Source organism: Balearica regulorum, chromosome Z, assembly GCF_011004875.1.
Source record: "Balearica regulorum gibbericeps isolate bBalReg1 chromosome Z, bBalReg1.pri, whole genome shotgun sequence".
Lineage (NCBI taxonomy): Eukaryota > Metazoa > Chordata > Aves > Gruiformes > Gruidae > Balearica > Balearica regulorum.
In genome coordinates, this window is record NC_046220.1 from 1,950,788 (window position 1) to 1,964,283 (window position 13,496).

General features: G+C 37.0%; 1 protein-coding gene across 4 annotated transcripts in view; it reads left to right on the top strand.

Annotated features, from left to right (window-relative positions):
• Nucleotides 1-13,496, top strand: part of ARB2A (ARB2 cotranscriptional regulator A) — a 264,926-nt gene that overhangs the window by 27,308 nt on the left and 224,122 nt on the right. For 3 of the 4 annotated variants that reach the window (XM_075739805.1, XM_075739807.1, XM_075739806.1), the window contains exons 3-4: nucleotides 275-376; nucleotides 3,030-3,130. In XM_075739805.1, coding sequence (XP_075595920.1) covers nucleotides 275-376; nucleotides 3,030-3,130 — 203 coding nt within the window. Of the gene's footprint in view, nucleotides 1-274; nucleotides 377-3,029; nucleotides 3,131-13,496 lie in introns of those variants that run through there. The other variant, XM_075739809.1, reaches the window with a different exon arrangement.

Here is a 13,496-nt window from a genome sequence, read left to right on the forward strand (position 1 = left end):
AAATGCTTCTGTCATTCTGTGGATATTTTTTGATCAACATTAGAGATAAATAGGTAAATAAAGAAATATAAATAAAAAGAAGGTATGCTGATAATGAGGCCCAGGTTTTGAATCTGGAACGAGCTTTCCCATAATTAAGTCCTACGTTTAGTAATGTGGAGGATGTCCTTCTGCCCTTGAGATCTACAAATCTGAACAAACACATTTTGCTAATGATAATAGTGAAATAAAAAGGCATAGTATGCATTGTGTAATTTTTATTTTCCTTTTTTAGATTTATTGTCTAGAATAGACTTGGATGAACTAATGAAAAAAGATGAGCCACCACTTGAATTTCCTGATACTCTGGAAGGATTTGAGTATGTTTTTAATGAAAGTAAGTCATACATGCGTTGTAAAGGCTATACTTAGAATAATGTTGAGAGGTTATCAGAACTTTAATTATACCTTATAAGTCCCTATTAGAATTTCACACTTTTCTGTTAGGAGTAAAATTTTAAGCCTTAGTGTTAACAGACTTGTAAATCTGGCTAAGTAATTACTTTTTTTTTTTTAATTTCATAAAATTGTCCAGAAAACCCCTCATTTTATACAATACTGTTGGTTTGTACTGTGTATACTTTATGACTTCCAGTTTTCTCTTACAGAAGTATTGATACAAAATTTCTGAAAGTAATTTCTGTAGCATTAGCATTAAAAAGCAAAATTAAAGAGTGGTCACTCATTTAAGGAACATTTTATTTACTGATTCCTTTTTATGGATACAAAATAAGTTATTGTTTAGCTAATAATTTATCCCAGCTATTTCATTAATACCAAAGAGAAAACACCAGTCTATATTGATGGAAGGATGAGCAATGCAATAGACTGTCTCTTACTCTTCTGGTGTGGGTCATGGTTTTGCATTACAGCAAGGTGTGTGATTACTACAAGTACTTCCAGCCAGCTGAATCTGTGTTAAATGAGTTAGTAATATTTATATTTCTAGAGCATACATCTTAAAATCCAGCTGAGAAATAAGCCTCTGAGCTAGAGTAATACCAGACTCCAGGAAATGGCTCTTTCAAGATTGTTTGAAACCTGTAGGACAAATGGGGATGTTTACAATTCTACTTCTTTGCAGTGCCTGTTCTATGAACAGAGGAACTTTAGTTTCTAAATCTGCCTCTCTTACATCTTCCACTTTTAAAGAAAAAAAAAAAAGAGCTTTCCTTTAAATGATAGTCATTTATGCAACACTTAGCTTTTTAATACCCTGATGGCTTTCACAGGAAGGTACTTAGAGACTAAAAGTGTCATGAAAGTGATGCTCTTTCTTTGATGGGAGGGGTTCAGCTCTGTCACTTTTCAGCTCCTTATTTTTAGATCTACACAGTGTCTACTGTCTTCCTTACTGACTTCAGAGTTAATGGTTCATATGTGGTTGACAAAAAGGGCTGAAATTTGAATTTTGGGGAATAATGTTTTAGAGTGATGTTATTGAATATTCCATCACTAACCTCACAGCCTGAGTGATTTCCATAGAATGCAGCAAAACTTATTACATATGCTACTGGTCAGCAAAGCAAAAGGTCTCCATTTTGCTTTTGTGCATTTAATTCAAATGTTTGGTCATCTACTCTTACATCATAATCATGCTTCTTTTTATGATGGAAAGGTAAGGAAGATTTGTATCAGATTTAAAGAATCTGAAGAAGACAAGGCTTCCAGAAAGCCAAAGAAAAATTATACCAGATATTTGCTCCACTTTAGTTGTGGAGAGAGCGACTTTGTGTACTATGTTATGGCGTACTTGGAGAGTAACTAGCTGAGAAGGAACAGCTGAAGCTAGAATTGTGATGAAAATATGAGAAGAAGGATATTCGGATCTGAGACAGGGATATGAAGTTGGGGAGAAGTATTTCCCTGGTGTCTGGTACAGGAAGTAAGACAGATCTGGAAAAAAAAGTCAAATAAGCAGATAAGCATAACTATTAGAGATATCAGATCTCAAATATTTCATTTGAAACATCGAGAATCAAAATGTAAATGTCCTGAAAAGGTGTGAACTAAGTTAGCAATTTCTTACTATTCAAGAGGAGAAATTTTGCTGAGACGCCTTATTTTCATCATGCAGACATTTTGGCTTTCAAAGGAGATATTTGTACTGTTTTTAATGTTTCTCTGATTTACTGAAATTTTGTGATGCTCTCAGATCATAGCTTGTGTTTTGTCTAATAAGCTGAAACATAACTGGTAAGATACCTGTTTTCCACAGTTTGCTTCCTATTGATTGCTATTTTATTATTATTGTTTTTAGAACTCAGTCCTTGCCTTCATCTGTGGTTTGGTATGCTACTAAACTTTTGCTATAAACAAGGCCAACTGTAGAAACATACACTGGAATCTAAGAATAGCGTGTGGTTTTGCTCTGATCAAATATTCTGCTTTATTCTACTGTTATAATCTCAAGGTACCCTGAATCAAAGAGCTCTGACTTGATTGCACTGTGCCTAGGAGTTAAGATACTTACCTTAACTGTGGACATGGGTTTTTTCAGATTAACTTAGAATGTTGTTAATCTTGAAAATAAACGTTTCCTTTTCTTGCAGCCTCCAGCCCATTTTGTACTCAGATTTCTTCATAAATGCACTTGGTTTTGGAGTAGGGGATTTTGTAGCTACGCTGTGATCACCTAATTGACACTGCAGATCAAATATTAACTGCTAATGTTTACATTTCAGTGTTAATCCATAGCAATTGAGAAATAAATATCTCATGAAGAAGTTTGGCATTTGATATCTGCATGTAATTTCACTGTCATCACTTGTATTTAGCTGTGTCTAGCAATATATGCCATTCAAGGGGAGTGCATTTTGTTGTTATGCTACAATTGTTTTCCTTCAAAAATACTATGACCAAAAATGAGAAGGAATTAATAATAGCCCAATTTTTAGAAGTAGACTTCTTTTAAACTTTTCAGCAATTAAATGTGTCTTACTGTTAATGAAGAAGTAGATTAAAATGTAATGATTTTGTTTCTTTTACAGAAGGACAGTTAAGACACATAAAAACTGGTGAGCCATTTGTTTTCAATTATCGTGAAGATTTGCATAGATGGAACCAAAAGCGCTATGAAGCTCTTGGGGAGGTACATAAATAGTGTGTGTGTATGCATGTGCATGTGTATTGGTGTGCTGTGGTTTTTATTGTGTTTCTCTGTAGAAGTGATACTTTTATATATGTTAATAAAGATTTAGTGAGACTGCAGTCATTTTAAAAAAAGTTATTTCAGGATTAGTTGCATGTTAATGCTATAACTGTTATTTCCATTATTTGCTGTATGGCTTAAGGTGTGATTTAGACTACAATTTGACTTTAGTATATGTTCAAAATAGAATATCAACTGGATCATACAAATCAGAGAATATTACACAGTGCAGTATTTTCTTCAGCTTTCTGGTCCTCAAGGTGAAGCATGGGGTACAGAACTGTGGCATTTTACTTACTAACTTAAGATAAATGCATTGGTTGGTTTTCTCATGTTACCAGGAGATACCAGGAGCCATGAGATTGATTAAATGGAGATCCAATGGTTAATTGATGAAATATTTGTTGGCGTATTAGATTTTTGGATGCTACTGGTACTTCCTAGGCTTTTTGTAGGGATGTGTGGAGGCAGTAGGTGTAAAAGCAACTGACCATAGTTCCTTTTTTATGTGAAAGTGGCTTTAATTTCGGTGCCATGCTTTTGGTAATGTTTTACGAGTCAGAGTGTTGACTTGAGAAGAAGGGCGGCTCATCTCGGTGAATGAAAAACAGCGTGTGCTGAGGTCTTCCTTGCACTGTCACAACCTCCCCTGCCCAAGAGAAAGAACAGCTTCAGCACGCTCACCTCTGGGTAGCAATGCTGCTCACATCAGAGTGGCTTTTGGAGGCCCATGAAAGGGGATGCACAGGGTCTTTTTCTTAGAGACGATATAATGTTGCCCAGCAATTTCTGTTGGAATCGTCATAGCATGTCATTCGAGAGCTGCTTTTGCCTCATGGGTTGTCTACTTTCATTAGTGTTATTGTTTTAGTAAGGATTAAACACATTTATTCCCCACTCACTCTTTCCGTTACAGTAATTCAGACTACTCAGAGATATGTTTGATTGTGCATGTTTAGACGTTTTGTCTTTTAAACTTTCTTGCTGTCACAGTTTAACCCCAGTGGGCAGTTCAACTCCCTGCAGCCACCCGCTCACTCCTCCTGGTGAGATGAGACAGAGAATCAGAAGGGTAAAAGAAAATTTGTGGGCAGAAATAATTTAATAAGTAAAGCAAAAGCTGTGCGTGCAAGCAAAGCAAAATAAGGAATTAATTCACTGCTTCCCATCAGCAGGCAGGTGTTTAGCCATCTCCAGGAAGGCAGGGCTTCTTCATGCATAATGGTGGCTAAGGAAGACAAACACCTTATCAGAAGATAACTCCAAATGTCCCCTCTTCCTCCTTCTTCCCCCAGCTTTATATGCTGAGCATGACGTCACATGGTCTGGAACATGCCTTTGGTCACTTGGGGCCAGCTGTCCCAGCTTCTTGCACACCCTCAGCCAGTACGCTGGTGTGTTGAAGAGTAAAAAGAAAACTGAAATGTCTGAAATGACAGCCAGTCCTACACTGTGGCAAAATAAATAGCATAAAGCATCTTGATTGAGTTTGTTGGTTGGATAAATGAGTATATGCCTAAATTTATCACCAAATAGTTTCTATAGTTTCTCGTGCTGCCAAGAATGTATTTGTTGAAGCTGAAGAAATAGCTAATTACGTGGCCTTGTCTAGGTATGGCAGGATAGGTTCAGAGAACTTCTGCAGGCACTGAGCATGCAGGCTGAAGAAGGTAGTGCGCAGCACAAGTCTCTGCCTGTCTTGACTAAGAGGAATAGCATGCCATCTGTTCTTCATCTCTGCTGAGCCATGATCCGGTGTTCTGTGCTCACTCAGCCCTCTGTTTCATGCAGCATGGGCTCTGTGCTGGATGTGCTGGAGCTGCCCAGCTCTTGGCCACTGCTTTGTCCTGCCAGAGCTTTGTTCCTGAGGATTGAAGAACCTTACTTTTTACCTCCTCCTCGTTTCTGCAAGAACTGTGGCAAGGGGAGATGATGATGGGGGCTAGTGCTGCTGCTTGTCACATCCCTTCACCTCAACTGTATGGTTTTCCAAAACAGGGAACTTGCTATTGCCCAATATGGTGCATTTTCTAAGTTACTTGATACACATTTCTTCCAACAGGAGACCAGTTGGCGCCTATTCTATGGTCTGTGTGTGCCTGTATTGTTCAAATATCCCTGTTTTCCAAATAAATGAGACAAGACACAACTGCAAAGATTAGTATGTCTGCATGTGGGCTCCTGTGCCACCGCACCTTCATGTTGCCATTGTTTGGCAACATGATCAAATTCCTCATCTGAATAGTGACTGCCACAGTTTCAACGTTCAATAGCAGTATGAACGACTTTTTGCAACTTTTGGTTAAGCAGGAGGTGGGATCTGTTCATGCAGTGGATGCCTTACGTCTGTGATCTGCCTCTTGCATTTTGCCTTAGTTACAGTCATTCTCCGTATTCAGGTTTGAGTGATTTTTGAAAATGCAGTTTGTTTATATTGGTAGGTAAAAGGCAAGGCAGGTTTCTGGTCAGGAATCTGACAGGGTAAATTGTTCTAAGTTGTCTATTTCTTTTGTATTTTTAGAGAAAAAAGACATTAATCTGTGCTTCAGTCTGTTGTCTGCTAGGTGCTTGTTACTACACAGTTCTTCCAACAAGCCTCAAATTCATAAATGCTCCATTGTCTGTTTTTGGCACAATGAGTATTTGTATAGTTACCTGAGGACACAGGGGACACTCACCAGCAAGACCCTTGGTCGTGCCAAGATTGGTGGGTCACTGATGTAGATGTTGAATAGTACAGAAACAGTATATTACTCTCTGATTAGCCATTTTGTAGTCTAGGGTAAGATGTGTTCAGCAAACTGTGATAGCTTAAGAAGCAGCAGCTCATATAGTTCGTAAGGTGATGTAGTACAATCTGGCCTTAGGCCTTTGCTTTGAAACATCATCCTTTGGCTTTAGGAGTTCTCTAATGTGTATTTGAGACTGAACATTTATGTAGCTGGACATACAGTAAGATGATAAAGTAGCTAGATTTGTATCATCGGACAAAAGTGTTTTATGTATTCAGTGTTTCCATTGTTAGGTCAGTGATTGTATGCTGGTTTTCTGATTTTTAAAGGATTTACCCAGCCTGCCCAAGGCAACTTTTTTTACTGTACGTATATATTGTGGGTTGCTTTTATTGCACTTTACTAATTTTAAAGTGGGTGTACTTCCTGGCCTGGTGTTACAGCACCATTCTCTTTTTCTTGGAGCATTAATAAATGTCCATTTGGTAATCCATGACTTTTTACTGTTAGAATACACTGTCTGTGATCTGCCATTACTCTGGCTGTATGGAAATTGATTCTTCACAAATTACAATGGTTCGTCAACATCTCCACTTCTTACATCTCTTTATTCTTCATTCATTGATCTGTTATTTCAGGCACACAATTTGTTCTGCAGCCTCTTGATATGTGCTCCTAATAGACAATTTAGTGAACTGTTCATAATTTTGTTATTTTAGTTCAGTCATTGCTATTGCGGCATTGAATTTTGTGGAGAGCCTCTCCATTTGCTTTTTAAAAATTAAAATGGCAACAGAAGTGCACAGAACATGGTGTTGCAGCTGCTTCTAACTGCCGATTAATCCATGTGGCAAGTTTGAATTATGATTGAGAACAATTTTGTAACAACAGTTCAGTTGTTGCAGACATACCATTCCAGTTCAAGGTTGATTTTTTTTCCTCCCCCCCCGCCCAGGAGTTACGGAGATTTGGATTCTAGCTTAAACTCCAGATTGGACTCATATGATGTATGTCTCCTTGCATTTTAAGTATATGTCTGTGTTTATTGTTTGACTGCACTTTCAATTGATATTATGGCTACTGAAATTGCCGACAGTCAGCTTCAGCCCCTGCTTGATACTGAAGTTATCTGGAATTATAAATAAAATACTACTAAAATTGGTTGCTGGGATTTTACCTTGCATTTTGGCAGTCATACAGCTTGCATTGATAATGCGATTTCATAAGAGAAAGATTATGCTGATATTCTCCTTGCATGGTCTTGCAGTAACCAGAGTATCCCTAGCATCAGTACGTAGTTATTGTCTGTCCCTCTGTGTGTCTCTTACAGCTCTAGCACTGTGTAATTTCAATTTAGTGATTGTTTGGAGGCCATTTAATATTTGCAGATGTTTTTGTGCGTGCCATCACTGATGAAGAGACTTTTACCTGTACTGAGTTTCGTTGGCTGCCCATGTCCTTAAATAAGTCAAATAGGATTTGTAAATTCATAGATTATGATGTGGACCATGTTATAAATGCCTCTACTGTGGTCCCATTCAAGGACTAGTGTATGCCATCTCTTGTAATTGCAGCCTCTCTGACCTGTAGAAGCATATAAGCAGGTAGAAGAAGAGTTGTGGTTATTTTTTACAGTTAGCACACCATAGCACAAGAAAATACCTTATCTTTATGTAGAACAGATATGGAGAGCAAAGAAATAGAACACCTAAGTCAGAAATTCCTTGCATGCTTCATGTATGATTAGATATAGCTAATTTTACATCATCCAAGATGTCTTGCCCCACTAAATATGTATGTGCACTGTGTTAGGTCCAGCTCATCATAAAGTAGATTAACCATCAAGATTAATATTGGGGGGGGGAATAAGTATGTTGAATTATGACAATGACAACCCATAATTAAGATGGCTAAGTAGTAAAATGGGATTTTTTTTTTTCCAGATCTCCTTTAAGTTAAAGAACAGCTTGGTCTCAACATAATTTAAAAAATAAGCGTTCACCTGCTACTAATTTCCTCCTTGGTTGCAAAGAGCATTATTTGTTTGGATGACTGAGAGAAAGAAGCTATTTACATAGCACAAATGAAAGCATAGAGCAGCAGAAGAGGACATGTAAGTTAATGAAGAAGGAAGCATTAAGTAGTCTGCATTTGAAAGGGTAGCTTCTTACATGAATAACCCAAAATCTGATGATAGGCTGCACGTGCACCTGATAGTACTTAAGGTCCAATCTTGCAGCCGAAGCTCATGTGAATAAACTCAATAGGTCTGATCTTTTGAATAAGGGCTGCAGGATCAAGTTCCAAATAAAATTTGCAGATGATTAGTAGAAATCCTTACACTCTAGTTTCAGTTTCTTTGCACAGACAGTTTATCATTAAGCATTCCAGATTTTCTCTGGCTAGCAAGACTTTGATATAATAAAGTATGTGCTGCACACCAAGGATTAAGCAAAATTGTCTTTGTGTACCTTGACTTAGTATGTATTTGCTGTTAGTTATTTAGTGATTGGAAAAATTTGTCTTACTGAGAAGACAAAATAAATTGATAGTGATGGAATATATAGGCAGGTCCACGGACTTTTGCTTTCACGGGATACTTGCTTGGCTAGGGCTGTTGAAGAGGTTCTGTTCAAAGAGTTTAGATGCCAAGTACTTAACAGGTGTCAGCTGAGCATGTACGAACTGAACTTTTTCAGTGTCTTCTATTACAGTCAAGTATGGGTAAACTTTCACGGGGATAGTAAAAATCCTCACAGAGAATGAACAAACTCTTCCTAGCTTTATGTCCTGTTTCAAAGGTATAGTGAAGGCATCTTACCGAAATATTTCCCCTATCCTTATTTTTGAAAGTGGTTAAATCCGATTTTGGGTGGTGTCCTTTGGAAGCAATTTGACAGTGCTATTTCTGTGCATTTCGTGCCCCATCCACTACTGAATGTTGCAGAAGGTTTCTGCTTTAGCAAAGTTTTACAGTGGAGTAAACGTTGCAAAGATGTTTAGAAGTGTACTATCTGGACAAAAATAGGCAGCCAAGCAGAAGAGAGAGAGGACAAGATCTTTAAAATAAATTAAAGCGTGATCTCATTTCTTATTAGACAGAGGAGTATCCATGTGGAAGAGACTTTTGAATGTACTAGTTGGAGGAAGAGCTTAAATGACACCACTTTTTGGACATCAAGGTCAGTTATAAATGCAGTTCTTTAGGAATCTGTGCCTTATTGGTTACAAGTTTTTTTCATGCTAACTTGATTATTTTCAGTTTATGGTAGGTAAGTGTGAAACAGAAACATGACATAGAAGACTTTAAGCAAACTAGATAAAGCACCTAAAAATGGGGCAGGATACTGAACTTCTCTCTAATAGTAGTTCCTAAGCTGTAAGCAGTACATTTCCATAAGGTTCCAGTCCGTTTACTTCACTTGTGTTTGAACCAATGCCTTTGATAACAGAAACAAAATTCTAGTAGGGGCAACACAAAAAAAAAAAAATATCTACATCATATATGTGTACTGTCTTTAGAATTTTAGAAAGATTTAAGCTTTTAACAGTCGGTTTATCTTCAGCATTTCTTTTTGGTGAGTGAAATAGCTGGACAGACAGCAAGGATTGAAGACTACTTAATAGTACCTAAGGAAATTTAAATTTAAATATGAATCTTTGTAGCATGCAATATAGTCATTTGCATATGCTAAATCCGCTTTCAAAATCTGCTGTTTGTGAAGACTTTTTACTGGAATGATTATGTCAGATGTGCTTCAGTGAACTCTTCTAGTTTGTAGACAGCAATTGGCAGTAGGTTGGTTCATCACAGTAACATGACAGTACTCGAAAGGTTCAGAGATAGTTTCATAATTATTGTTAGCATGATTCTTGAAAGAAATGATGAGCATCTCATAAACCCAGATGGGAATTTGTTACATTGTTGATAAATGTGTTGATAAATGTGTTTTACATTTTTAAATTGATAAACAGTGAAAAGCAGAGAAGATACAATAAGGCAGATGGTTGTTTATAAAGCACTTGCAAGTTGCTGCAATTCAAAGAATGGTACTAATTGTTAAAAAGAAGACAAAAATTGGAGTGGGGGGAGTGTTTCAATGAGTTAATCATGAGCTTTTTAAAAATAAAACCTTCAGCAGCTTTCGTTCAATTAGAACCATTCTTGCCATGTTGGGTTTATATGCAAAAGTTTAGACTCTCAGTTCTTAATAAACTTTTGTACCAATCATTTTTATGTAGTTGAAATTAAATATACAACTAATCCACCTTTTATTTAAATGTATCCATTCCTTTCTTTCTCCTTTTTCTTGTTAGGAAGAAACCCAAGATTTATTGCACAGCAGAATAAAATTGATTTATCATTGATCTTATTAGTCATTCCAACCTAAAAACAATAAATAGTGAACTCCAAAATCAGCAGAGAGTTTGCAGTAAGGAAGTAAGATGGGATATAGTTGGCTTATTTTTTATTAAAGGAGTAGTGAAAAAACCTGGGTTTTACCAACTAGGTGACTAGAAAAAATATATTTAAGTAGTGCTTAGGCAGAATACAAGTTGGCATATGTGATGAAACCAGTTGGTTCACCTTTGTCTTGTGAATGTTCAGGTTTTGTTTCTATCAGTGATATTAAAAGTTTCTGTGAAAGGCAGAGCATTTTCTTACTGTTTCAGCAGGAGTTTTTTGAAAACCAGAGATATGTAGATTACTGCTTTCATCAAGCAGCTCTTTTAAAAGATGTTTATTTTACCTCAGTTGCAGAACTCCGGAAGAGTTCTCTTTCAGAGGATTTTCAGCTTTTCCAAGATAAAATATTTAACACTTTCCGTGTTTTCAGCAAGAGACCTATAGCTTTCAGTTTTCTGGGAATATTTTTATTAAAATTCAGCAGAATAGTGGTATTTTTTAATAAAGCTGTATCAGCTGTGTTAGTGCTTAATAGGAATAATTTGAAAGGAAAAAAATTCAATTATAAATCAATAGAGCGTTGTATTTCTCTATGTGCAAACAACCTAAAATTACTTTAAGATGCTCCAGCTGCTCAATTCATTAACTCAATCACAACTGAATTTTGGTATCTGTTAGCTTCTGTTGATCACTGCAGCAGAAATCCCAGTTAGCATGCCTGAAGCCGTTAGATGCAGTTATGACTATTAAGGTTGATCAGTTCAATAGGTTGGTTGCTAGGATTTTGAGAGGCTTAATACGTAGTTTTTTATCTTAACTCCTGCACTGTCCTGTCTGTAATGATTCTGGAAAGCATCATCTCCTCCACAAATAGTGTCAATTCCTTCTTGCATTCAGGGTTTCCAGATTTGCCTCCTGTTCTTTTTGGGTAGTTAAACATCTTAACTCTTTCCAGTATATCTGCCTAATCCTTGAGTTCCTCTCCTGAGTGATACCCTGAGTGCATTGTTGGGAATAAGATATGAAAGATCTTTGAGTAAAAAAACGAAGAATTTTTCTCTTTTCACTGAATTAACTGGGTGTGAAGGCGAGTGTGCATATGTTTTTGCCTTCCTTCTAGCAGTAGATATAGATACTATGGTAACTTTCTTCTACTTCTCTGTAGATCTGACATCCTATAACACAGGATGGAAAAAGTATGCAAAAATGTCTGTAATTTCTAGATTCAGGAATTCAGCTTCTGTCCTCAATTCCAGTATATATTGCTCTATTCTAAGTAGGTTTTTTAAGATAAAATCTGACATATGTCCATCCCAGTCAGAATGCATGTGAGAGTTTCACATAAAAGTACAAATAAATATGCAAAACGTATTTGAAAGTGGCTTTGTTAAGTTCTGTAACCTGAACTTGTATTTAGATGCCATTAATTTTCGTGCATTAGACATGTACCTTCATCATGTGCTGGTAAGAATTTTGGTGCATAGACCTGAAAGCCGATGTCTAAGCAAGAGGGGAAAATACTAAATCTAAGACATGGGGATGTCTGTCCACTGTCAGCTGCAGTTCTAGGTGAGACACCTTTTTGGATATTCTGTGTACTTTTGATTCCGTGATGTTGGTTAGAAAAATTCAAACAATATAAAATTGTATGAAAAATGGAGGCTGAATATTTTATTTTCCTATAGTACTGATGCAACAGGCACGAAGAGAGTGTTATTGTAGTTGGCTGTACCATCTGAAAGTAATGGCATAAGTGAAAGAAGGAAATTACTCATTGTTTATGCAGATTGTAGGAAGGCAGAAGGTTCAAGCAAAAGAAAAAAAATGAGGACAGGAAACTAGAAGAAATTTTTAAATTAAAGTACTTGGACAGTATTAAGCATTCCCACTGCCTGATCATCAGGGGGTTGATACCTTAGTTTCCTCTGTATCATGAAATGTGTCAAGATTGATTGTTACAGTTGATCTCAACTTTTTTAAAAAATCTTTGGGGTTTTTTTTATCATTTTTGTTGAAACAACTTTCTAATCCTACTCTACTTGATACTGTGGAAAACCACGTCAAATTTTTGAAGTGAACATTTCTGTTATTGCTGACTTACAGAGGCTTTTAACTTCTAAGTTTTAAAACAAATGTTGTTCTGTGTACTAGTTAAAAACTTGTATGAAACTGCAGGTAGCAATGGAGGTGGGGAATAATGCTAAAATAGCTGTCAGGAAAATAGAAACGATGAAACTCTAGGATAGGAATTGCTTTTGTTGAGGCAGAATGAAGTGTCACAGATGTCAGGACGCAACGCTGATAGTTGCACAAGTTATTCATGTTTTTTCTTGTGCTTAAAACTTCATAGATCTTTCACTGAGGGAGGGATTCAGCATTTTTTTGCAGAAAGGGTATGCTTTTCACAGAAGTCAAGCTGTTCAGTGGAAAATAGCATACCCAGCATACCAACGCTCAGGAGATGCAAACTGAGCTCCTTCAGTGTGTGTCCGCGTCCACATACGTACGTGTACAAATGTTACTTCTGTGAAAGCAGGTACCCTCAAAGTCAACACTTGTAAAAGATGTGAATGACCAGAATATCATTTAAATAAGGGGCCAATATATAGCAGAACTCAGGAATTTCCAGTGTCACAGTGGTTTGTCATTACGTTCGATGGTAAGTTGAGGATGGCAGCAGTCACTGTAGTGAATGCACATGTTGGGGGTTTCTGCCAGCCAAGTGACTGATATCTATCACATGCATTATTGAAATATAAATACAGTAAATACCACGTGCGCTATCTACCTGAATCAAGTGCAGAAGGACAGAAGCTAGTATCTCTGTCAGATGTATAAAATGTATGGGCAAGATTGATCGTTGTGATGCGTACGCGCTTGTACTTGTGAAGCTCGTGCTGGCATGCACTATTACAGCGATGGCTGAGGACTGTATTTTTCCGTTCTAGATAGCCATGTAGGCATAACACTGTCCCAGCAAAGGGCTACAAGAATTTACCTTGTGGCAATGTCTTTTTTTTTCCCTTTAAGTATTGGTGTGTCTTATGGGAGAGATCTTTGTGAGGAATGAAGAAGCCTTCTTGGCTCATCTTTAGAATGGAGGCACACTCTCCCACCATGGCTAGGATGAAGAAAATTAACTATCCCAGCAAAAACCAGCACAAGG